Here is a 26,665-nt window from a genome sequence, read left to right as displayed (position 1 = left end):
TGGACAAATACACAAATACACTTCCTTCTGCACTGACACATAACCATAGAAACTCTGCTCTCCCACACTTGAGTCAACAAAGTAAACATTTGCCGTACATACAGCATCAACTCACCCCCAGCACAAGGTGCAGAGCAGTCAGAGCGCACCATGGACCAAGTGTAGTTGTGCTTCTTCTCCGGATGTGGTAGAGTGTATTCCCATGATATACCAGGATTTTTACCCTGAAGAAGAATCTGTGGAGGAAAAGAGTTGGTCATGGTTTAGTAAGATCAATCAAGCAAGAGGTTTCTTGATATCCAAGTATACAATATTTTTCCAAAGTTTGGTGAAACGGATAGAAATGTAATATTTGGATTCTGCAATGATGCATTAAATTCATGAAAAAAATGTAGTCATTTATAATTTTGCAAATGATTTCTATTTCAAATAAAGGCCATTCAAACATAAAAGAATCCTTAAAAACACAAACACAAACACAGTCTATGATGCATTACTATTTTTAACTGTTTTCAACATTAATAAAAATTACACATAATAAATACTTCTGAGCAACAAATCAGCATATTAAAATGATTTCTGAAGGACACTGAAGACTGGAATAATGATGCTAAAAATTAATCTTCAGTTTTACTAGTTTTACTTTTATTTTTGATCAAATAAAAGCAGCCAGAATATAGGAAACTTATTTTCAAAAACATTTTAAAAAAAAATTACTAACACCATAATTTTGCACACCTCTGTGTTTCAGAGCACACAATAATGAGGCCAGTTGTAGTCCGATTTAGATATATACATGCTGGAGAAAATAAATTTACAATCACATTATCTAGAGGTATTAGTCCGAATATGCAAAAAACAGACTGGTATGATTTCAGTTGTTTAAAAATCATTGCTTTATTCTGACTGAAATTTTGCTTTTAAAGTGGATGCAGTTGTGCTGATTGTCTTGTTAATGTTCTCATATTCCGGCAAGGCATAAGGTGCCAGAGTGTCTGCTCCTGTTTTGTGGCTGTAGCTCCATTGGGACTGAGAGATGACACCACAGTGCTCCTAGTGACCCTGATTTAAAGAGATGCTTGAATTAGACTGTCTATGTATTTGAACTGAAGCTTGTCAGCTTGGAAAATGGCACAAGTGGACCAAACTGTGTGTTGGGTGAATCCGAATATTTCCATATAGTGGTTAATGTAAGACTTTATTTCCCAGCAAGTTTTACATTGATGTTTATGTTTCAGTGGCCTGTATGCTATAGTTTTGAAGCTGTTCCTGGAGAAGATCTTGTAGTCATTCATGTGAGACTAGACCACAGAGGTCTAGTGGCTCATCACGTCCATGCCATTGCTGAGCAACAACAACATGGAAACATGTCAAGAAAACGCTGTTCTGCTGATCGATGTCAGAAAACTACATCATTCCACAGGCTTACGAACAACATTAATATAAGGGACCAGTGGCTAATGTTAATTTATTCGTAAAAATACCACAGCAATTTAGTTCGAACTTAACTGTTTGTTCTGCACATTTCACAAGTGACTGCTTTGTCAATCAAGCACAATTCAATGCCTGTTTTTTCACAAAGGCTACTCATCCAAGATGCTGCAGTACCTACATTGTTGGGTCCGACCTCAAATCCGCAACTCGTACATAAACATCTCACACGTTTTATGTTATATTATGGAGATTATATTATAGTCTTCAATTTGGAGTCGGAGATCGGCTCAAACATGTAAGGCCGGACAACATTTCCCTCAGTAGTGACAATCATTACCAGTGTTTCTATTTACCTGGTGAGGATCACAAAGCCACAGCAGGCTACAGCATACATGACACTTACCTGTGGTTGGCCTGGCCATGCGTCACTCAGAAAACAGGCTCATGAATATTAATTAGACAGGCCAAAATCAACCTGTTCTTAGCAGAGCTCAAAAGGTGTAAAAATATATTGAAATGGTTTTTGGTACTTATACCACAAATATATATTTTAAAGGACAACAAAACCTAAAATAAAAGTCCAGAAAGGTTTAAAATATGTGACATTTAGGGGTCAAGGAAGAATTGCATTAATGGTTACACAAGCCAACAGTTTAGGCAGCCCAAATTTCTCTAAAGTAAGAGTATGAACTTAAAGGTCCCATTCTTCGTGATCCCATGTTTTAAACTTTAGTTAGTGTGTAATGTTGTTGTTAGAGTATAAATAATATCTGTAAAATTCTAAAGCTCAAAGTTCAATGCCAAGCAAGATGTTTTATTTAACAGAATTCGCCTACAAAAACGACCCGTTTGGACTACATCCCTCTAGTTCCTGTAGTAATGACATCACTAGAACCGTTTTTTGACTAACCTCCGCCCACATGAATACACAAACAAGGGGTCTTGTTGCGCTCCGACGGAGAAGAGGAAGAGTTACGTTTGTGTTTGTCGCCATGTCGTCGAAACGCTGTTATTTTCATCTCAGAGTCCAATCACCTTTGTTTGGCCTTCCCAGGGATGCTGTGCTTAGAGATCAATGGTTACAATTTATGTTTAACTCGGTTCCCGAAAATTATAATCCACATGTAAAACTATGTGCAGCACATTTTGCTGAGGACAGCTTTCTCAATCTCAATCAGTTTAATGCCGGATTCACACAAAGATTATTCCTGAAAGATGGAGCAGTTCCCTCTTTGTCTGGAGAAGGCGTTGTTTATGGACCACAACCGGTAAGTGTATTTTATTATTTAAGTTGGTGCGTATAACAGTTTCTGTAACTTATTACACAAAGGGCAACGCTGTTTAGCTTTGTAAACTAGATGTTAGGGCTGTGCAAAAAAATCTAATTTGATTTTCATGCGCATCTCATCAGTAAAAACGCTCCTGTGATTATAAGTACATCTCCAGCACATGCTCCTACCCACTTGCTTCTCAAAACTAGTCCAATCGCGTTTCGAGGAGGGCAGTGTGCGCTAAGCTGGTGTCGAATCACAACACAGGAACCGCTGGCACAATCAGAACTCGTTACATATTTCTGAAGGAGGGTCTTTATAGAACAAGGAAGACATCAGCCCGTTTTTATGACAGTGAAAACAGCGGTATACAGATGGTGAATTGGTGGTGGTGAATACAGGTGAATTGTGTGAAAAATACTGTGTTTTTGTTACACGCGAAACATGAACACATGTTATATTGCACACTGTAAACACAATCAAAGCTTCAAAAAAGCACGAAAAACGGGACATTTAAGCAGCGGATTAGGCAGATGTCACCCATCCTCAAACAACTATGGATTGGCCCTCAATTAATGTTTTGGACAGGAAGTGTGTGGCGGGCTGCTGCTGATGTGGGAAGATTAACCTTAATGGTTTCACTTAAAAGTCCTAACCCTAGTTAGTCACAATAAACACAGTAAAAGAGTCTCAATGCTCTGTCAGATTATTGGGTTATCTAAAACCATCCAAAATCTTTACTAGCCACACTTGGGTTCAGTTTAGTTCCATGACTATGTTTGACATTGCAGACAAAGAAGTTTGAATTCATGTTGCATGTTCAATGAAATGCAGGTGAATGTTAAGACTGAACCACTAACTGAACCAGTGTTAATTTTGTCACCTATTTTTAATTAAGTCTTAGTCTTGTGCAAAATGTCCTTGCTAGTTTTAGTCATATTTAGTCATTCACATATCCTTTTTTTGTTAGTCAAGTTTTAGTCGACTAAAAGTCTTGTCATTTAAGTCTAGTTTTAGTCAAAAGAAAACTCAAGGTATCTTAGTCAAGTTTAAGTTGACTAAAAGTCTTTTAATTTTAGTCTAGTTTTAGTCAAAAAATTGTAGTATTTTTTTTTATAACACATTATTACTGATAAACATTTATTTAACATAACAGACCGTTGCTAACTATAACACACAAATATCGAGCCTCTTCCTTCGACCTAGCATGTCGTCGTCGCTTGTCACTCGTGTTTGCTTCGGGTGTTGTGTGTTCAGCAGTTTCGTGTTGCAGCCACAGGCTGGCAGCAACAGGAGTATGAGACCTGTAACTTGAGCAACAGCGCGAAGCCGCAAACTCGTTCTGAATATTATGAATATAGGCGTAACAGCTGATGAAAAAGCAGAGACAAGTGTAGACGAAAATGAAGAGAGATTTTTGGAGAGTGGTGCAGTCTTGTGATCGTCTCATCTTAGTCATGAAAAAAAAAAGGTAGTTGACGAACATATTTCGTCTCGTCTCGTCTGACGAAATTAACACTAAACTGAACATACCTCAAGTAAGTCCAGACCTGTATAGGAGAAAATAATCTATCAACAGAATGGCAGAAGATATTGTGACAATCAAACAAAGTTGATATTTGATGGATGGAGGATTTCCAGAGGAAGTAAAACAAGTACATTAAAACATAGTGGCAAGTTAGCAAACTTGTTAACATACTGTATCTTGGCTCACACTGAGCATCCAGGTTGAGTCTATTGGCCTGGAAGCAGTCCATGAGACCCTGCATGCTAGCCTGTTCAAAGCTGGTCCAGATTTACAGTTGGCACTCAACACAGAGCAGCTATTCCAGAATCAAGCTCAGGAGGAGGTCTCTGATCCATCCGTGATCCGGCTAGCCATCTGACTATGAATACAACACATGGGGAAACTCTACCTCTTCTGATCGAGTGTCAAGACCCGCAAGAGTACATTGCAGCATGTCTGTGTCCTGATATAGGAAGTCTAGCGTTTCACTCTTAACATATGTAACAAGAATCACAATTTTGAACATCGATTCAACATGCCAAACATCCCTCCCCATCCAAATACTGTAAAATCAAGTTTTCTGAGGCTTCCCTGAATCTTCTTTTGTCTTATGTTGTAATGAAAGCTCAATCTAATGAGCTTCTCGCTCTAGATGCCCCCTCTTTATCTTTCACCCCAGTCATTCTGAATAATGATGGAAAATCTGAGGTAATTACTAAACTCTGTTGAACAGGACTACTGGGAAATGTTCATTATCAAGCACTCTCAGTATAGGGTTACTACACAAAAATCCAACTGTGCCCTGGCTAGAAGCATAGCAGTTCCTATGGTCAAGAAGAAACAAATGTATGGACGAAAAAAAAGCTCTGGAACAATTTCAACATTTACATTCAAATTTCTCGAAATGCATTTTCCTAAGCATTCAGTAAGGGTCTTGAAGCTGATACTTATCCATTTTCCATAGCAGGTTAAACTGAGAGATCCAGCCAAGCATAATTGACAAGCTGCTTCCCTAGAATCGTGACCCCAAGCCTCTCTGATCTATTGAGTTCAATTGCAGAAATCTTAATCTTTTAATCTCTCTCTACCCTCCTCTTCTTTTTGAAATTACAGAGCATACTTAGAGAGATTAATGCCCACTCATCTGCAAATCAGACCTCTGCTGCCACCGCCCACCCTGGGGAAAACGTAATGAAGAGAGGGCATGTGGGCTTAAGGGGAATGCTGCATGCAGGTAAAGCACAGGTTGAGTGCTGAGCAGATCAAAGGCCAGTAAATAAGATCAACATGAAAGAGTATTATATGAAGCATGCCAAATTTTTTGACAAATTACACAACACCTAATAGGATCAGGGCCAAATGTATTTTTAACAACTTGAGGTGTTGGTAACAAAAGAAATTTGAAAGTATCATATAATGGATCTGCATTTGTTTTAATTGCTAAGTGAAGTCATTCAAATATGCCATCATGTTAATTTTTCTAAGAGTTCAAATGATTCATTTAGTCTTTACAATGACATTTGGATTGGTTACAGTACAGATCTTGGCAGCATAAATATTGAATTGTTTGGTGCTACAGCATTATTCCTCATTTTAACTGAATGTTTTCTAGATTTTGACATCACATAGACATAAAAATCTACTTCTAATCTTAATTTCTCTTAAGCTTGAGGTAAAATAAAAATAAATCTCAAAACCTTGACGTTATCACAAGATCTTACTTACCTCAACATATGCAAAGCTGTTTTCCCAAGACATTTTTTTTCTTGGCCTGGACATAACAGATCGTACCGTAATATATAAATAATTCTGCATCTTGGATGAGGAAATTTTCTTTCCCAGAGCACACGTGACATTACATATCAACCCACAGAACTACTATAGTAAAACACATGTCGATAAAAGTTTTAAATGATTCTTCTGAAATCAAATGAACTCTTATCCACATTTCAGATTTGTGCAGATATATGAAGCATCCTTAATATAACTTAACCTCAAAGGTCATCTGAACCCATACCCATCACCCTTCATGTAAGCAGTGCCCTGCACTGCCCATTAGCAAGAGCACTCAGTGCAGCAAGTTCAAAGCTTAGTGCCATTCACATTGTCGCACCATTTGATCGCAAATCTCTACATACTGAAGATGAAAGTCACAATGACCACGTTGGCTCTGGTGTGCAATTAATCCCAAACAGAGGCGTCTGCCTGTTTGACTCATTTGTGTGCCATCTCTTCTGTCTCTCTCTCTATCTTTCCCACATTTAATTCTCATCTCTCTCACTCACCCACTGTCCCTCAGCCTTGTTTTCATCTGACCGAATTGCCACGCTACTCTTGCCAAGACCCTGTCATGGCTAATTCGCTAACAGGTGTCAGGACGGACGGGGACGGGGGTGACTCACTTCAAAGAGCAGGGTCTCATTAGTGGGGCCTGCAGCGTACAAGGTCTCAGGCCGGTTGAAAGAGCGCTGATAGTTGAACGTAGTGTCTGCGAACTGGAACCTGCCAGGCCAGTCCACTGTCCAGTCCCCCGTCAGGTAGTAGGTACCACGTTTCAGACTGCGGACAGCCAGGTAGCTGGTGGAGATCTCCATCTCCTGCACCCTGATGCTCCTCGCTCCAGCGGGAACCATCACAACGGGGTAATATTCTGAAAAGTAAGGGGGAAAAAAGGGAAAATAGGTTTGCTCACTTCTGCTCACTTTTGCAGTTTTTGCATTTTTAAAGGCCAGAGGGAACAGGAATCTTTGAGCTGATGCATTATCACCTCCTTCAGTCGGAGGAGAGCTATGAGGTGCCAGACTTGCAAGAGCTCCTGCTGTGAAAGTGCTTTAAAAATAAGTCTGAGGAGAGGAGCCTCTAAAGTGATAGTTATTATATTTTATTACAGAGCACTAGTTCTCAATGAAATTAAATGAAATACACCTATATACACTATCAATTTGCGAAAGATTCAAAACGTTGGGTTCAGTACGATTTTATTAATAATTCTTAATTGAGAAAGGATGCATTAAATTGATCAAAAGGCATTATGCCTTTAATTGACCTTAAAGGCATTTATGTTACAACATTTCTATTTTGTCAAAGAATGTGCCATTGATTTCATTCAAATATTAATCAGCACAACTGTTTTCAACACTGATAAAAATAAGAACCACCCCAGGTGAGAGCCACTGCTTTAGGCATTTTATATTATTTTATGATTCACTCCTTGTTTCTTTCTTTTGAAGCCTGTCATTCTCTTCAAAAAACTGATTTGTCAGAGAAGATCAGAAGGTATGAAAGAAACATGCTCTGCAAGGGCCTTACCATTGGCTCTGTGCTGGAGGGTGTACTGGCCACTGTAGAACTTGCAGGTGGAGTTGTCTCCTTTACACACTCCACAGGCATCCAAAGCGGACTTTGATCCCAACACCTGGTCACAGCCCACCGGCTATACAGGAAAAGTTATTAAAACAACATTTGTTAACTGACACACACAGTTTAGCCCACTAGAACTGATGAGTATAACAAAATGCTAATGTCAATCAATTGATGCCCGAAATATGACCATCTCAGAATCATCACCTCCTCACGTACCTTGCATATCCCATCAATGCACACTCCACCTTTGTAGTCAGAGCAAGACGTCCCATCTTTGACTTTGCTGGACATAGCGAAGAAAAAATCAAAGTCCTCAGCAATGCAGTACAGCTTACAGATGTCCTCTTCTAGATAGGAGATGAATGGGGTCATTAGATCTTATAGCTTCAGAGTGATTTTATGTAAGATCTTCTGAGGCTCCGTACTGGTACCCTCAGCATGCTGCTATGAAGTCTCACGCATGACGACATATAGAGTGATAATCCGGTGAACATTTTCCAGACAAAATGCAGGTGGACTTGTAAAATGAAAAACAATTCTTTGAAAAGCATGCAAAACCCCAGAAACCCACATTATCAATAATACCCATACATTACAGTTCAGCTTGAGCTTGCGCTTGATCAATCAATACATAAAAGAGAGAAATTTGCTGTCCGTCATGCATCATTTATTTTTTAGCAGACACAATGCAGATGTGTACTACTGTCTAGTGTTAATTACTGGGCATGTTTAAGCTGTGTGTGGTTGGCTGTGAAGCAACTGGAAGGCTAACCATGCTGTAGAGAACATAGCCACAGAACACATGTTGCACTAAAATTTAAAACGCTGTTACAAATGGGCCCATAAAGCTGGAATGCAAGAGAGGCGACTATATCCAACTCTCCTACCGAGAGAAAAATATGGACCTTTCAGAGATGCATCTGCATCCTCACACAAATCCAGGCTCATTCAATACAACAGCACAAATTAACTGTATGATTAATATCTCCCTTTCTCTCTTTTTTTTTTAAAGAAACATATTAAATCATTATTATTTTTCTTTTACTTCAGATGAAAACAAATTATATTGTTACAGACTTATAGGTCTACTGTAGCAGAATAGAAAACTAAACAGTAAACCTAACAATAAAAGCTGAATAATGCCCTTAGAAGTAGAGAGGAGGGCAAACTAAACTTAACAACAGGACACGTCAGTGGTTAATCCAGTTTTATCTGAGTCTTAAAATCCCAGTCAAACTGGGGTAAGTGCTTCCTAATGTAATGGAGGCTAGCTAGTAAGAGCTGTGCAGGTGAAACCTCACTCCCCTGATTATTAGTGACCGATATTAGAGATTGTAATATTTATTGACTTTGCAGTATTTTCCACATCCAATACCAGAAATGCTGGTTCGAGTCGCACTCGGAGCAAGTGCAGGGAGTAGAACCAGTGGGGTTACACTTACACATGTACTACCCACTAAAACACACACCCTACAAATTAGAGCATGGAGCTCTATTCAGCTCACTGGTCTTTCTCATTAGTCTTAAAAAAGCTGACAGGCCTTGCTATCCTTTCCCTTTTTCACTCCCAGTCCATTAACACTTTAGAAATCCCGAATACACAAACAGGGTCCTATTCAGGTCCAAACCTGCTTGCAGGGTTGATCAGTGCACTGAACTCACAGAACGAGTGGATACATGTTTCCAGTCCAAATCCATGCACAGCTTAGACAACACACATTAGGGGAGAGGAATAGCTTGGGTGGAATATATTTGTCCTACAGTATGTAACACTCTCAATACATATTGTCAGAAACTAATGAGAATGATTACTATTTTAAAAACACAGCTGTTCTCGCTGACTCAGATAACAGAGGGTATTAAAAACTGAGCAGGTATTCAGGTAAAGTCTGAAATTAATGTGTTTTTGAGGTTTGTTGTTAATGTCAGACAATGTTTTAGGTAGGCTACCATTTAAAAATTATGAGGGTCAGTACGTTTTTTTATTTATTAAGTTTTTTTTCAACAGTGATGCATTGATGAAAAAGTGACAATAAAGGCTTTTCACTGGTTTTGCACAATTTTAAACAATATGTTATGTTATGTTGAACTATTTCAAATTAACACTGTTCTATTCATAAAGGAATCGTGAACAAAAATGTGTCACCGTGTCCACAGAAATGTTAAGCAACTGTTTTCAACATAGATGATGATATTACGAAATGTTTCTTGATCAGCAAATCAGCATATTAGAATGATTTCTGAAGAATCGTGTTACACGTAAAACTGGAGTATAGCTGCTATTTTAAATGTAATGTTTAATAATATTATATTGTTTTACTGTATTTGTGATTAAATAAATGTGAAAGAGACTTAAAAAAAATCTTATAAAGGTTACTGAACTCATACATTTATAATACATTCCTTTAAAAAAAAAAAGTGTGAGTCTCGCACGTCCAGTAAATGAAGACGCATGGGGATTTTGAACCCACAGCAGAGGTTTACTGTGCTCTCTTCCAGCTGTTAATGAGACATTTGCTTTTGTTCGTAATGAATGCATTAAGGCCCAAATAATTCCCATACCTTCCACTTTGGTGTATGGCTTCCATTTGTAGTACCATCCCCTGAAGGGTTTGCTGTTGTACTCAGTGCACTGCTGAGCTCTGAAGTCCACTTCATTGGGCTGGCATGGCTTGGTGTTACACAGCTGGTGCAGTCGACTGGGGCCTTGGCAGAACTTGCCGTTGTGCTGTGGGCTTGGGTGAAACAACCAGCAATTAGCAGAAGCGAACATGGAAGCAAGGAGAGAGAGCGAGAAGAAACAGATGTGCCTCTGCAAGCATTCAACACACAAGAGGAATGACAGCCATTCGGTATTTTTTGGAAGAGGGGCTGGTGAGATGCATTTCATATGATGTGCATTAGCATCTGACTGAATCACATCCCAACTGACAGCTGTAAAAGATATAAAGTGTTTGGGATACAATTCCATTCATGACTTGGACTCGCCAGTGTTTTCAACAGCTATGATTTTTGAATAATAAACTTCAATGAGAACAAGACAACACGCAGCTGTGCTGATGTACTTTACACATTGTGTTATCTGAGTCTACTTGCTTGCAGCCAAATAGGAAACCTGGTTGAAAAATGGTTTGTTTTGGATGGCCAATACCATGTTTTCTTAAAGGGTTAGTTCACCCGAGAATGAACATTTGTCCATCTTTTACTCAGCATTTGAAGCATCCCAAATGTATGTGACTTTCTTCTTTCAGAATAATCCAATCGAAGTTCTATTAAAAATTGTCCTTCGCTCTTCCAAGCCATTCAGCGGGGGTAAGCGGGTATTTGTTACATCTGTACAGCGCATCTGTAATAATACGGCCCTCACACGGCTCTGGGGAGTGAATAAAGGCCCCTTGTTGTGAATCCATGCGTTTTTGAAAGATAAATATCCAGATTTCAAACTTAATAAACAAATTTTTTTCTAATTTCTGCTGACTGTTGGGAACCTGAAGAGGTGCAGGCGGATGATGGAAGACATATGCTTTGCACGCGCGCCTCTGTGAAAGTTTCATTATTTCAGCAAAGGAAAACCAGTCTCCTCTTGGCTTATTTTGAAATCCTCTGACGTTTTTCTTTACAAATCCTCGTTTGGTACTTCTAATTCGTGACTAGCGCTTTGTTTTGTTCTCTCTCAACGCTCGTCACTAACCACGCAGCGCTGACAAACTATGACATCCGCCGGCACGTCTTCCGGTTCCCAAGAGTCAGCAGAAGTGGGAAAAAAAGTGTTTATTACGTTTGAAATCTGCATATTTATCTTACAAAAACACATGGATTGACATGGATTCTCTACAGGGGGCCTTTATTCAACCCCTCACCCCACCCGGAGCCATGTGAGGGATATTTTAATAAAGATGCGCAAACTTTTTTTTCCCGTCTTCTGAAATGTTGACAACAAACACCCGCTTTCCCCCATTGAAAGGCTTGGAAGAGCGAAGTATAATTTTTAATAGAACTTCGATTGGATTATTCTGAAAGAAGAAAGTCACATACACGTAGGATGCTTCGAGGGAGAGTAGAAGATGGACAAATTTTCATTCTCGGGTGAACTAACCCCTTAACTAGTCCACCAACAAGCTGACCTTGATAAACAGCGATTTTCTGGCTGATCTAGTAAAAAAACAACAACCATTCTAACATAAACAACTTAGAACAAGATGGAAATTCATTCATTCATCTTTAACTCTCTAAAACCTGTAATGGCCAACTCTTGCAAGCAAGACTGGAAATCATAAAAGGTCAGCCCTGAGGCTCTGGACAATGTGTTCAAACCATCACCCTGTCTTGCTGAGGCTGCTTGAGGCTGGAGAAGAGCTGTAGCCTCCTCCCAATGCCACAGGAATGCCTCCAAGTGCCACATGAAGCAGACAGTCACCATCTTTCCTGAGGGAAAAGTGGTCCAGCAGCTCCTGTAACTGAGGCTGTGAGAGCGGAGGCATGCTTGCGGCATGGCTGCATGTTTTAAAGTGGAAGACTCTTGGGTACCCTCTTGTAGCTTAACCTCAAAGCAAAGGACTGCGCCATGGGCCTGTCAGTGTATGTGTCTGTGTGCCTGTGCATGTTCCTTTAGTCTCTAGCCTTTAGGTTTTTATTGCATGTTCACACTTGAGGTTAGGAAACTGCTCACAGAGAGGACAGATGAGCCTTCCACGCACTCTAAAAATCACTCATCATCTTTATTCATGTACAGTGATCAAACAGAGAAAACATGGGGAAAACACACACAGTGAGATAAATGAATGACTTTTCTTCAGAAAAATGGCAACATTGTTGCATTGTCTAGAACAGCCATTTTCAAACTGTGGATCTTGTCCCTGCAGAGTGGAAATAAATGGTTCACTAAAATTGTGGTGCATTCAGCTGAATGTAAGCATACAGTGCGACTAATTGAACAAATGACTCTAAAGAGCTGATTATTTTAATGAATTGTGTATAAAGAACTCAATTCTGAATACATTTTAATGATTTGATTATATTGATTTAACTCATCAAATCCATTAGAGCGCATATTGAATTGACAAATGACTCACTTACTGAACAGTTAATTCCAGCATTTTTTTATTTCTGTTTCCATCCTGTCAAAGTCAATGTGTTGGTCAAATGTCTGAAGTAAGGTCAGTGGTTAACACAAGTTCAGAACACTTTACATTTTATTTTACAACATAAAATACCCCAGTAATATCCCACTTGTTGTTTATGCTAACCCTTGAAATAAGGTTGTAGCTAACAAGTGGCTAAACGGGACTACAGAGGTTGTCACGCAGAACAGCTAAACTCATCTACTCACGAGTGTGCTTTTACAGCCTCATTGTGTTTATAATCGGCTCATTGCAAACTATGCTAACTAAAACATTCCAGCTTATAAATTTTAAATGAATATCAAAATATTGGTTGTAAACTTGCGGGTGACTCTGAAGTTATGTAACAGTGGAGTAGTTTATTTATAACCTATTTTAGTTTATAAAAGCTGTGTTAATTTGTGAAGATTATCTTTACCAAAACATATAAGAATCATAAACTTGTGTAGGTAACAAAACTTATTTTTTTTCTGCAATAATCCAATGGCCAATGAAATCATGTGGGTTTTTGTTGAGGGAAGCAGAGTGATGTTAACTTCTAGGTTGTCCTACAAAAACATATGGGGGGAGGTGGGGTCTCATAAAAGATTACACTTTTCTAGGTGCATCCTGGTGTGAAAAAGTCTGGAAACCCTTGATCTATGGTTGTGTATAAACATGTTGCATTGGGAAATTATGCCTCACTTTTCAGGAGAAGCCAGTGAGATCAGTGATAGTCTAACAGTGCTGTCAGGAGGCTGTTTGTGCACATCTGCTTTTGTTTTTGAAACCGGTTTTCAGGATGATCCTAGTAGAGCTTTGGAGACCGTGTACTATGGGCCCATATGGTAAAGCAGTTATAAAAACAAACACAGCACAGAGAGAGATTGAAAGAGAAGAGGCGGGAGTGCATGTTTTCTGATTAGATATTAAAATAACTGTGAAATATTAATTGTGTGCTACATGCTAAACTTATTAGCAAAAGGGAACATTATTCTCTTTTTCTCTTTGTCTACAAGTCTTTGTTGCATCATTTACCAACTGTTGAATGTTACATTTCAGAACAGCAGTATAAGTGCAAACTTCAGAGGAAACAGGGTCACCCTGTCTTTCTGCTTGCCTGAATCTCTCCAAAACTCCCCACATAAACCCACATCCTTCTCTACCCCACTCTCTCAATACATCTCCCATCTCTTTTTTTAATCAAACCATCATTATGCCCACACTGTTATCCATTAGATATCCACTTTAAAGTCAAGTCATTAAAACAGAGCCCTCTACATATAAATAAACAATACCAAACAATGATGCAATGAAATTTAACCGTTTGTTTGTTAGGGGCTTTCCGAAGTCCTGATGGTGATTGTACATGCATTTTACTTTTTCAACTTTGCCCTCTGGTAACAATGCATTAATGCTACCAATACTCTGTTAGTTAACATTGCATTATGTATAGTAAACTAACTTCAAAAAGGCAATCCCATCAACAAACCATCTTCACTACGCTGTTGCCAAGAGATGTATTTCTCAAACACTCATATCAAAGACACATGAACCTGTAAATCTGGCAGCGGAGTATGGATAAAGTCCTGTGAGCACATTTATACGATCATATTTATTGATAAATGTTGTTTGAGTGAGATGACATATCATGCCTCTGGCTTCAAAAGCTGTCTCCTGAGGACCTTACACTGAAGTGATGAGTATGGGGATTCCCCTTGAACCTCACCGCCACAAACAGAAGACATACCAGCACCTATTCCACTGCAGGTGCTGTCTGAGAGCCGCAAGAGAAGATTGTCCATCAAAATGCCTCTTTTGAAACATTTCTGAGTGAAATTATATACATAAAATGTTCTGCTTTTCATGCAGAATGGAGGCAGATGGTTTCAAGGTTTGCACCTCGTTGGTTTGAAGGTTTGAAGCCAGTTACAATGTTCACAGCACACTTAACTGCAGTGTGAAAAGCAGCGATGTTTTCTTATTTTTACTAAACCATTCACGAGTACACGCTTACATATAATTAGCTGTATGTTATGCGTATTTGGCGTGCTCTCCGGGGAAGGGCTCCAAGCTCGGGAATGGCCCGAACCTAGAGAACCCCCCCCCCCAACTTCCCCGTCTATTAAAGGTAAACTCGAAGTGAGGAGATGGGGTGGAGGAGGGATGCTGATAAACCGTCAATGGATAGAGGTAAGTCAGCGATATTTATACTGTGGTATTGATTACTAGATTGTGGTCCACCTGTGTTGATTAGGCTAAGTATCTGATGCGCTCCTCCCGAATCTTGTTACGAGAACACCATTTAGTGTGGGGGGGTGTCACTGATAGAGAAAATATCTCTCTCCGTGGATCAGAAGCCATTGAATTATATCAACAAAATCAGGACAAAAAAAGAAAACATTAAAGCACTCACACTGAAAACACTTTATTGTCTTGCAGTAGAGTGGGAAATGCCTGCTCTTTTCTAGTAACGTGCTTCCAAAAAAGCAATAATATTGCAGCATCTGTCCAAATGTTGTGCATCTATGTAAAGGATCTTTAAATCAACCTAATCTTTAAATCTACCTAATCATTTTGTATGAGATCACAATGGATAATATAGATCATATGTGCCCAATTTAATGTTTTATGTTAACCCAATTAAACAAACACACAATTATTATTGTCCTGGGTATTTCCAGGGAATTAATGAAATTATACAATTCAACTCATATTACTTTGAATAGTTTCTTTCTTGCTTGCTTTCTTGCTTTCTTTCTTTCTTTCTTTGCTGAAATTGTACATGTCAGACATGTTGGTCTGGCTGTCTAAAGCATTATAAGTATTTCCTATTCCAACAGAAATATGTTAAGATGCACTAGACAGCCAAATGTTGATGAAGCACAATTGCATGTTCCATCAGCTTGACCAAACCACATGTAGAGCCACATGTGGTCTATAGAAACCCAATCTCAAATAAACCTTCCACCACAGACAGAGAGGAAGCACCTGAACCTAAACGCACAAAAACTCCATCTACTATTTGACAGACACTCAAATCTTAAACAATCCTGCTTTATATTATATACTTTAAATACAATGTAAGTCACTTTGGATACAAGCATCTGGCAAATGCATGCATGTAAATATTTATTGTTTGTTTATTCTTTCTAGTGCTGGAATGATTATGAGCTGCAATTATATGAGTACTCTAAAATACACTTAATCCAAGAATACTCAGTGTGTCAAAGTTAGGGGTAATCTAGAGTGTCAATATTTTAGCATGAGTTTTTGGTTACCTGGGGCTGTTGCAGGATCGCTCTCGGTACATGACCCCTCCACCACAGGTGCGTGAACAGTCAGACCACTCGGACCAGCCCGACCACTGGCCATGCACTGCTCTAGGACCATGATCACCAAATTTGACACACTGTCCTCTCCGGCACCACTGCATTATAGAAAAATACGAAGAAATAATCTTGAACACTGATCAGCAATGTATGAATGTCTGTTTCTGGAATGTTTTTTGTTAATTTTTTCATACTGTGACTTTATATCTTGTCATTATTATTTCTCGCAATAATTTATATTATTTCACAACTTTATATATCTCCATTTTTATAAATAAGTTTGGCTTTGGTTCTTGTGTTAGTCTTGGCTCATATGTCATAATTATATATTTTTGTTTTATTCTCACATATATGTGTTTACATTTAAAACAGCCACCAAAATCAGTGTTTGTGTGGTAGACAAGGAGATTCCAGTAGAAAAAAAATAATATATACTGGTTAGGTATCTTTTGAAGCATGGCAGCAGGTTTTAGCTAGTTTTAGCTGGTTTATGCTGATCCTTTGTTGGTCGTGAGCTGATTTAAGCTGGTTATGAACTGGTCATGAGCAGGTGCCATAGTTTCAAAGGACCAGCTTAGGGACAGCACATGACAGCTTAAACCAGCTCATGACCAACAAAGGACCAGCTTAAACCAGCTCAAACCAGCTGCAATGCTTCAAAACATTACCAAACTAGCATATGACATTTTCTTTTTTTCAACAGGCTTAGCAAACTACTATCTGGTAAACTGATTTTTTCCATGTCAAAGAGAAGACACGGCATGAGAGGGAAAGTGAGGAAAAGGAGAAAGTGTTTCTGTGAAGACATTGAGCCTGCTGGTTTGGGATGGGGCCCAGAGATACACCTGGAAAGCAGGACTCTGCCTAGCCAAGTCACACAGTCCCACACATCAGCACCTCTCATCCCCATCAAACAGGACCAACTGTCCTTATGGAACATTTACCCAAAGTAGAGAACAATACCACAGGTGTATAAGAAGACAAGATGACGAGAGAGACTGGTCAGTTCATGTTCCTCCTTAACGGTATTTCAGTGTGTTCAGGGTGAACAGATAAGCACTCACTCACCATGTCTGGTCCACAGATGGTGCCCTCAGCAGCAGGCATGAACTTGGTCTCACACCTGTGTCCTGTTCTGTGGCACCACAATGATTTACAGATGTCCTGGGGGGCATGAACACACAGAGAGCAGAGTCAAAAACGGCCCTACACCCACTGGGAACCCTTCAACCACCCTGGCTTGCACCTCACCACGCCGACCTCTTGTTTCTACAGCAATGGCCAATCAACTTTCCCAACAAATAAAAAAGCCTGTCAAAAGCAATCACTGTGCTGCCCAAAAGAAACACACTATTATCGTTGCATTTTGTTTCTTCCCACAATACGACGATAATAATTGGTGATGAGGGGTTGGGAGACCGGCCACTGCTGGCCGATGGCCCGATTGCATCTGGCAGACAGAGAGAGAGAGACATGGTTCACAAAAGCTAGCAACACTGGTCTCTGGATCATTGGCTAGCTAACGCCGCTAGCTCCCACGGCTAATTACATCTCAACGACTTTGTGACAAGGACAGGATGGCTTTGGGGGCGGTAGAAAACAAAAACATTGGGTTTTATCTGCACAATCATTCTTAATTAAAATGTACAGCTGCCTTCCATCAAGGTCGATGTTCAAGACTCTTTTCAGCGCACGTACAAGGTCTTCGAAGCGCACAAAGGCAACAGGGATCTCTCAAAGAGGAAGTCCATAGCATGAGAGCTAATCCCACAGATAGACTCTCACAATGTTCATTTCCCAAGCATAACTATTTGCATATCAATGTGTGCGTTAGACGCTAAAGGCTACAGCGGATGCCAAAGGGGGCCCTGTCCATTTCTGTTGAACATGTGAATGAAGACTTTGAGTAGATTTTGAGGCAATGGGTTTCCTCTCTGTAGATTGTGCTCTTTCCAAAGCTCAGATGTGTGTTTGTGTTGATCATGATGTCTCAACACACAAACCTAACAGGTTGGAGCACATTTAAATATCTGAGACTCTAAATGAACTCAATCTCTGTGAATTCTATTGTGGCATTGTATTTTGTCAAAAGGACAAAAATTGTGAAAATTGTTTAACAAGAGTTGTTTAACATTTCCAACTTGTGTTCAAACTAATTTAGCATAAAGATCCACTGAAACACTCCAACTATGAAGAGAAACCTAATAGCATATAAACTATGGGTTACCTTTACAAAGTCCAGGCTGCACAGTTTAGCTTTCGAGCCAAACTGCCATTTGCACTGTATATTAGCATCATACAGCTGACCTGGAAGCTGCTCGGGGTACTTGTACTGGCCTATGTGCTTGGGCTCGTCCACTAGACATGAAGCCTGAGCTGTACTGTGAACACAAACAAAAGCAGCGAAAGATGAGCAGAGAAACAGGCATAAAAACCATACAATATTATACATATATCTAATGGGACAACATATTGCATATTTGTAAAAACATATGTATATATTATACAACCAAACCACACACACACACACACACACACACACACACACATATATATATATATATATATATATATATATATATATATATATATATAGGAAATTAAATATTACAATAAAAATTTAAAAATATATACATTTCTAAAATGTATGCATATACCCCTTTTTGATTACAAGTAAAGTGAAAGTTTACCCTAAAAATCGGTTCAAGTATTGCCGACTACAGGCAGACCATGAGAAAACACCATTATTCCCAGCCAATGTGGGAGACATTATGTTCCCTTCAGTCTTCCGGCAGGGATTCCCCTCTCCGTCATGGATCATTCCAAAACTGGGGCAAAAAAAAAGGAGGGAGCGAAAGAGGAAGAGATGAAGATTGTAAGTTTTACCCAGTGAGACTATTAATGTACAACCTCAGGACAAAAACCACTCCCAGAGTCAGGTGGGACATTACCTCTACAACCAAATGCACTTTCATCCCACAAAACCCCTTCAATCATTTCTGTACTCTAATGAATGTCACATGATTCACACTCACACATTTAGATGTTTACTTTTATTACACCTGTAAGAATCAAACTTATTAATGCATCAAAATAAACATATTCACAAAATTCAGACCTGAGCAGTGTTGGGAAGATGTGCCATGTGTTTATAAATGACTACTCCTTAATAAATGAGTGATTAATGACTGTTGGCCAGTGAAAATTTTGCCCTAAACACTCTGCACATTGGAGGCACGTGTCCATTTCATTTGACCCAAATGTTTGAACTGCTGAGAATAGCATATCCCACAACATGTTATCAGCCTGATGGTTCTCTGGGATAGATTTTCTTCCAGTTTATGCTGAGGATGTGCCAAAGGACCAAAGGACTCGAAATACATCTGTCATAAAAAACAAAATCTCAACCATAAACTTCCCCTTATCACAATGGCAATCAGCAAGCACAAACAAAATGTTTGTCAGTTACACAGCATATGATTTTCCAAACTGAAATAGTGTGGGACATGAAAGCATGAATTAACGTACTTATGTCCTGACTCGTGGGCGATGGTGAAGGCAAGGCCCAGCCCCGTATCTTCATTAATCGTGCAGCTACGATACTTGCTACACATCCCACTTATTGGAGCAAAACCTGCAGACGGATAGTCAGAAAGGACAGAAAGATGAAAACATGGATGGAAGAGGAGGATATATGAGTGACACTGATACAAATTTCTTACAGAAACTTTAAAATCCAACAAGTCTGAATGGAAACAGTAATACATTATTTAAGTATCACTAAACACACCACAATATTTTCAAACCTATAGAATGTGAAACAGGATCCCCTTACGCATAAACACATTTTTAGGCTATGTTTCTAACTGCATGGTCTCAGCTTCAGTTTGAGTTTCACATCATAGAGAGGCAATTTAAAAGCAGTGCTTTCCCCTTTGCCATACATTCAAAGAAGTGCATACTTGTGGTTTGGAGCTTTAGAGCTGAATTCATTACATTTGGCCGACGCCTCTATAGCAAAAACTGAAGAAGCTGCCAACTGACTGCAAAGTGGATTTGAGATTTCTTGGATTCATTCAGGTGAAGTTCTCTGCCTGAGGGCAGCCTAGGACACACATCCCCAACCACAATCTCTTTCTTAACGTTGGCATTGTATAATTTACCCTCCTGCAACTCATTTAGCCACTGACATCGCAACACATGACCCACTTCTGCTATTGTAAGGTGAATATCAATGGCCTTACCCAATGTATCACACGGTTCATTCTTCCAGGAGCAGATGTCCAACCCCGTCAACAGTATGGCATGGTCGTGCCGCTTGCCGTTTTTACCTATCAGGCCTGACTGCCACTGGCAGAAGCTGTTGAGTGATTGGTCTGCGTGGTGGTTGATAGACAGACCCAGCTGACATCAGTGAAGCCGAGAGAGTTGAAGTGTTCAGAGGGGTGGTGAGAGAGAGAAGACAGAGTAGTGAATGATCAGGCATCTTTCAAGTATGAAAGAAATGAAAAAAATAAAAAATAGAATTAAGTCTCTGGGAAACCTCAAAAATTAGATATGACATTCAATTTACCTTTAATGAGAATAAACTAGCTGTGCAACCAGGGTTTCATGCACCGTTTAGTGCAAAAGCAAAAATTAATCATATTTTGGAGTCTGTTGATGTATATTAATGCCAAAAAATGTCAACATACAGTACAGTTTATTTATCAGTGTTAATCCAATTTATGAAGCAACAAGCCCTTGTGAGCCGTTCTTTAGTAAATCAAAAACATACAGTGGGACCAGTATAGTTTGATTCCCAAATAAATTAATTTTAAATTAATTGAAGATTTACAGCAACCAGTTTATTTTGACTCACTAAGAAATTACTCTTATAAGTCAGATATTTTTAGTGAATCAAAAACATACAGCGCTACTAGTACACTCTGATTTCTGAATGAATGACACATAAGATTAAATTATTTGCAGTGAATCATAAAAAAGCATGCAGTGACTTGTATATTCTGATTCACAAACAAATTACTCTTTGAGTCATTTGTATTGGATTAAAAACATACACTCATACACATACACTTGCACTAAACATTCTGGGCCGGAGCCCTCTTATATCATGTACGAAATAACGGAGAAAACCATTTTCACTAAGATTCTGCCTAACAAATGTAAAATTCATGCCGTTCAGCGATTTTCACTTGTATGTATCAGAGAATTATTACAGACAGCTGACGTTAATTAAAGAATTTGCATCTTTACTCGCAAACTACAATTGTTGTTCATCAATAAGGTGAGAATCAGACCCATTATAAACCTAAATATACCTAATTGAATTTAATAATTTGAAAAGTGTAGTATAGTAGTAGTAATAGAATATATTTGCGGTCATAATGATGACAGTAGCGCACACAAAATAGTAGATGTTCTATGCTCCAGCGTGGTTAGTGATTACACTACAGCCAAGGACGGTTAAATGAACTATATGGAGCGATAAAGCTAGTCAAATGAACCCGGCTTTGGGGATCAAATGTGCTCCAGCATGGTTCAAAATAGTCTAAGTTCACCCTTAGATATACATATATGAAAGAATGTGTGTATTTTTGTATGTACTGTATGTATCTTACCGGATCTTTCTCAAGTAGGAGGAGGCTGACCACAACAATGTTGATATCATTTCCAATAGTTCCATCTTTGAATAGACTGGAGACCTGTTTAGGGGAAAAAACTTTGAACATTAGTACAGGTAGAAGTAAACAGTCATATTCTGCAACAAGGTGTCTTCTCCTCAACAATGCTGCTGATAGCTTTGCTCACCATGTTCATGACAGTAAGGACATAGGTAGTGACGTTGTCTCTGCCATGTTTCTCCAGAATCTTCCTGTCTGCCACCACTAGAGTTTCAACATTCAGGCCAGCCTCTTTGCTTGATGTAATCTCTGAGCGCTTCACCCGGCTTTGCTGCTCAAACTCATCAGGCATGACAAAATGATCCTCTGTAGGAGGCTTGGGAGTATCTGTAGTTAGGATGAGGTGGAGAGATAAAAGTACGGAAAATCATGAAAAAGGGTGAGAGAAACTGGAAATTGCCTCAAATAACTGCTTTTCCTTTTTCCAAGCTAGCTCCCTGATAAAAGGCGCCAGAGAGGCGATGACAGACCAGGAAATACACAGTCATTAACTTCACATTCTGTTTCCAAGCTTTCATTCAATTTCTTTCAGTACAACAGATAATAATGGCACAGTAGTTTTGATTTTGGAATCAGTATAAATATCTCAGAGGGCTTAACTGTTACGCACTCTGATATATTTTACAATTATATAAGGTGTAATGAACTTTCCAATAGCTAAAAGGAAATTCCCTTACATACATTGCTTGCGGCGTCCGCAGAAGTGTTGTCTCTGGAGCTTTCCGTGCTGGTACTCATGGTGACGGTGGTGGTGGTGGTTGTGATGACGGTGGTTGCTCTTGTAGGGGTTGTTTGATTTAACAGTGCTAGACATGTCAGTCTTATCAGCGTGCACTCTGCGCTCAGCTGATCGCTTGTAGATGACATGTGGGTGATGTCCAGAGGGGGCGCTGTAGTTGTGTTGTAATGCCAAATGCTGTGGTAGCGGAGTGATGAGAAGTTCCTCGCCGGAGAACCGGATCAAACCTGACTGTAGAGCACAGAGGAAGAGGAAACTATAAGCAGGCAACCAATAACAAACACTGATGTTAGACTGCATGTCAGATACACACTCTTTAAAAGTTTTGGGTCTGCGAGATTTTTTATGTTTTTGAAAGAGGTCTCTTATGTTCACCAAGGCTTAATTTATTTGATTAAAAAAACTGTTAAATTAAATTGTATTAATTAAAAAGAGAATTGTTTTTATTATTTTACTTTATTGAACTTTAAAATTACATTTATTCCTGTGATGGCAAAACTGATTTTCTCAAGCCATTACTCCAGTGTTACAGTTCAGTAATCGTTCTAATATTCTGATTTGATGCTTAAGAAACATTTCTTATTATTATTTACATTACAAACAGCTGTGATTTTTTTTGTTTAATCCACAATAAATTATATTTTTTAGCCAAGCCACCTTTTAACAATTTAATCCATTACTGCTAAATAAATGTATTAAAGGTACAATTTGTAAGATATTTGCAGTAAAATATCCAAACACCACTAGGCTAGTGTTATATATTTTGTTCAGCTGATTACAAACAATATCTCTAATATTTTCAACTACTTGTAAATCATGAGAAAATTCCCATTCTAAACAGTGACACAGGGCAGCGCAGTCGCCTCTCAATGACGTTAATTACCCTTTGTTACCACCTTTACTGACGTAGAAACCACATGACAACAGTGCCGTGGACAAATGCGGAAGTAGTGTCTAGCATACAGCAAACCACTAGCTTGCTTCAAGCAATTGCTTATTTACTTCTTCTTGCACGTTTTATGGTGGATTGTGTTACTTATTTATGAAACCTAATTACTGTTTACCATCTGCCGCTGGTTCTGTCGACAAGGACTGCTCCCGTAAACATAAGCGTATGGGCCAACCAAACGACCCGAGAAAAGTTTGGGACAAGAGGAGAGAATAAGCGAGGATCAATATCGCTATTGCATTTTCTAGATGGAGAGAGCTTCGCGACAAACTTCAACTAGAAAGAGATGTCGATCTCGCTTGTGTTTTACTCGACAGGCGAGTTGTTTTGATTTGTATCTTTACAGAAAACCTATGCTATTATAACGATCAACAAGATTAGTATTATGGGGCACACACGCCAAACGCAGGGCATCGCGTCTCTGGACCCACGCGAGGACGCGTCTGATCCATAGTCTTATAGTGTGATAATAAAATAGTACAATCAAATGTTTTAAATGCTATATGAATCTATAGGCATAACAACATTATAATGTACAGTATGAAAAATAGATTGATTTTGGTATTCAAAAATAGAGGTAATAAAGTATATCCAATAAAGTACTGGTATCTCTAATTGCCCCCAAAATAGCATGTTAAGAGAATATTTCAGCTTGAATAACAAGTTCAGCTCTATTGACAGCATCTGTTGCACACTATATGATAATTGCCCAAAGGATTTCCATTGTAAGCACATGTTGACACAACTGTCATCATGCTTATTGTTTTATTTTTACAAACTGGGGGTTGATTTAAAATGAAAGCTTTAGCCTAAGTTCTGCCAGGAAGACTCAATTACTTCGTCACTAATTACCTTCCTCATTATCCAATCACGTCTCTATACTTTGGTATAAAAGATTGTACTTACACATGTTTGAGTTCACAGATGCCGACGTGATAACAACCTCCACCCTCCCCACCACCACCAGGATGGTCCTGTCCTTACCTTCCAGGGGGGGTCGGCTGCGCCCCTGCCTTCGTCTTCAGGCAGGAAATGCAGGTCCGCTACCCTCGGATTACGAACCATGGACGGGGCCTTCCGCCAAAGAAATTTATAATTATGCTTGCTGAGTTGTCAATAAATGTATGCTTCGTACGTTTTATCTCCCGAGTCTTTCTGGTAGAACTTGTTCTCAGTGGTAATAAACAGCACAGAACAGATGCTGTCAACAGAGGTCAACTCCTAGTTAACCAGGAGTATTCCTAAACGGAGACGATAGCCTTGAGATAACCCTCCAGACCAAGTTAAAATCAGAGCAAAGATGTGGGGCTGAAAATATATCAAATCAAAAATGTGGAGGTATATAGGCGAGTTTGATGTCATGGAAGAAAAGCCCTCCAGGAGACCATCGACTTTTACATTCCTGGTTGTGAGGGATTCTTGGTCCTACCAGCTGAAATGTCGGTGGTTAAAAAAACAGCTGTTGCATAGTCACAAAATACGGGCATTGCCATAGTTACAGCTGTCAGTGCACAATAAACAAATGATAACTTGGTGGGATGTAGAGCAGCCTGGGGCATCTAAAGTCATCTTAAGGAGCTGCCCATTTATCAAATGTTTCACTACAGAGAGCAGAGAAAAGTTCATATGCAGCATAACCTTTCAGCAGCTTGTTTTACAGTGACGATTAGCATTGCCAAAAGCCAGGCATGACAGATATGATAGACTATCATATCTACATCCTCTCTCAACACCACTCAACAACTAATTAACTCGTTTTCTCAGAGGAAAAGGAAACCTGAGATGTAAAAGTGAAGAACTCTACTGTACAGTATATTCACAGCTGCATTTATTTGATCAAAAATACTGTAAATTATTCATTAGTATTACAAATTAAAATAACTGTTCTATGGGTGCGTTTTATATATCTTTTAGCGCTGAATTAGATGGCATGTTTGAGAGGTAAGTGGAGGAGGTCAGATATTCACGAACAGTTGATTAATGAGGTGTGGGGTCAAAGGCGAGACCAGAGCTTATCGTCTGCTATGATAGTGACACGCACTGGTGCCCTGGGACACATCTGCAGCAAGCCAACACATGCGCACATGGAGCCATTACTAATAAAACATGTCAGAGCTTAATTGCTTCATTATAAGCCATATACATGTGTCTCCAGATTTATTTGGTTTGGGTCAGCGTTTCTATGATGCTTTTTCCAGCAAAATGTAGCAATATTTCTGTGTGAACAACTTTTCACTGTACTGCCAATGGGAAAAGGAATATATATGTCAACTTCATTAAGCAAACTTGTACTAGGTATTCAGACCTTTCCTTTAGGTTTACATGATGAATCTTTGCAGGGTATTTAATAGGGCAGAATCACAGAATCCATAACAATGGAATAACACTGAATGTCACAGAATTTGGGAAACTTGGAAGAATAAATTGAAAGGAGGACCGTACACTTAATTAAATGGCGATATGAACTAGTGTCTGAGAATAATTAACCGCAAAAAGTGCTAAATATGAAGTCTGCATGTTCTACATGTCTCTGTGTGAATGAGTGTGCATAGTTTCTTCAACACATATTAAAGAATGTTGAAGAAATTACAGTAAGAAATGATATCACTGTCATTTCTTCAACCAATTTTTTAGTTAATTTAAACTTTTAGTTTAATTCAACTGCTAATTAAAATTATTTTGCCTATTAACATTTAATTAAATCATTAAAATGGAATTCAGAAAACTGTCAGTGACTGATCATATTGTTCTGCCAGTAGGTTTGTGACAAATTACTCTTTCTGAATGAGTCATTGAATCATTCGTTCAATACGTTTGTTCAAAAACATTACAACATAAAAGGTAATATTGGATGTAAAATGTAAGTTACTCAATGTTACATTTTTGTTGCTGTTATTTGTATGTAAGCAATAAGGTACGAGAGGCCATGCTGTACTGTGAATAAATCACGCCTGAAGAGTGTTGTTAGGCACAACCAAGGTATGGTTAAAACAAAAAATGTATGTATTGAAATGTTACTTTTCTGAAGCAAGTTCATTAAATGCTGTCCTTCCTCTGAAAACAAAAAATTGTTCCTGACAGCAACAGTAAATGGCAAGAGAATATTCTGAATATGCCACATCTAATAGAGCTAAAATAAAAACAGAGAACAGGAGCTCTTATCATCTGCTGTGTCATTTTTTTTTAACCACATATATACTTTTTACATATTTCTAACTCACACACATACATCTGCTTATCTCTCAGCATGAGAAAATCTCTGTTTTCCATTTTTTTGTTTTAAAACA

At 38.9% G+C, this 26,665-nt stretch overlaps 1 protein-coding gene across 3 annotated transcripts in view; it reads right to left on the bottom strand.

Annotated features, from left to right (window-relative positions):
- The window catches only part of LOC132123346 (A disintegrin and metalloproteinase with thrombospondin motifs 18-like), a 65,079-nt gene that overhangs the window by 15,147 nt on the left and 23,267 nt on the right, over positions 1-26,665 (bottom strand). For 2 of the 3 annotated variants that reach the window (XM_059533899.1, XM_059533908.1), the window contains exons 4-17: positions 22,372-22,660; positions 21,818-22,017; positions 21,628-21,711; positions 20,251-20,410; positions 19,535-19,640; positions 18,697-18,834; positions 18,234-18,387; positions 17,075-17,170; positions 15,956-16,104; positions 10,138-10,310; positions 7,792-7,922; positions 7,522-7,645; positions 6,615-6,862; positions 116-236 (exon numbers count right to left, since the gene is read on the bottom strand). In XM_059533899.1, the coding sequence (XP_059389882.1) occupies positions 116-236; positions 6,615-6,862; positions 7,522-7,645; positions 7,792-7,922; positions 10,138-10,310; positions 15,956-16,104; positions 17,075-17,170; positions 18,234-18,387; positions 18,697-18,834; positions 19,535-19,640; positions 20,251-20,410; positions 21,628-21,711; positions 21,818-22,017; positions 22,372-22,660 (2,173 nt within the window). Of the gene's footprint in view, positions 1-115; positions 237-6,614; positions 6,863-7,521; positions 7,646-7,791; positions 7,923-10,137; positions 10,311-15,955; positions 16,105-17,074; positions 17,171-18,233; positions 18,388-18,696; positions 18,835-19,534; positions 19,641-20,250; positions 20,411-21,627; positions 21,712-21,817; positions 22,018-22,367; positions 22,661-26,665 lie in introns of all 3 variants that reach the window. The other variant, XM_059533919.1, reaches the window with a different exon arrangement.

Source organism: Carassius carassius, chromosome 3, assembly GCF_963082965.1.
Source record: "Carassius carassius chromosome 3, fCarCar2.1, whole genome shotgun sequence".
In the NCBI taxonomy this organism is placed as follows: domain Eukaryota; kingdom Metazoa; phylum Chordata; class Actinopteri; order Cypriniformes; family Cyprinidae; genus Carassius; species Carassius carassius.
This window is presented reverse-complemented; position numbering and strand designations above follow the sequence as displayed.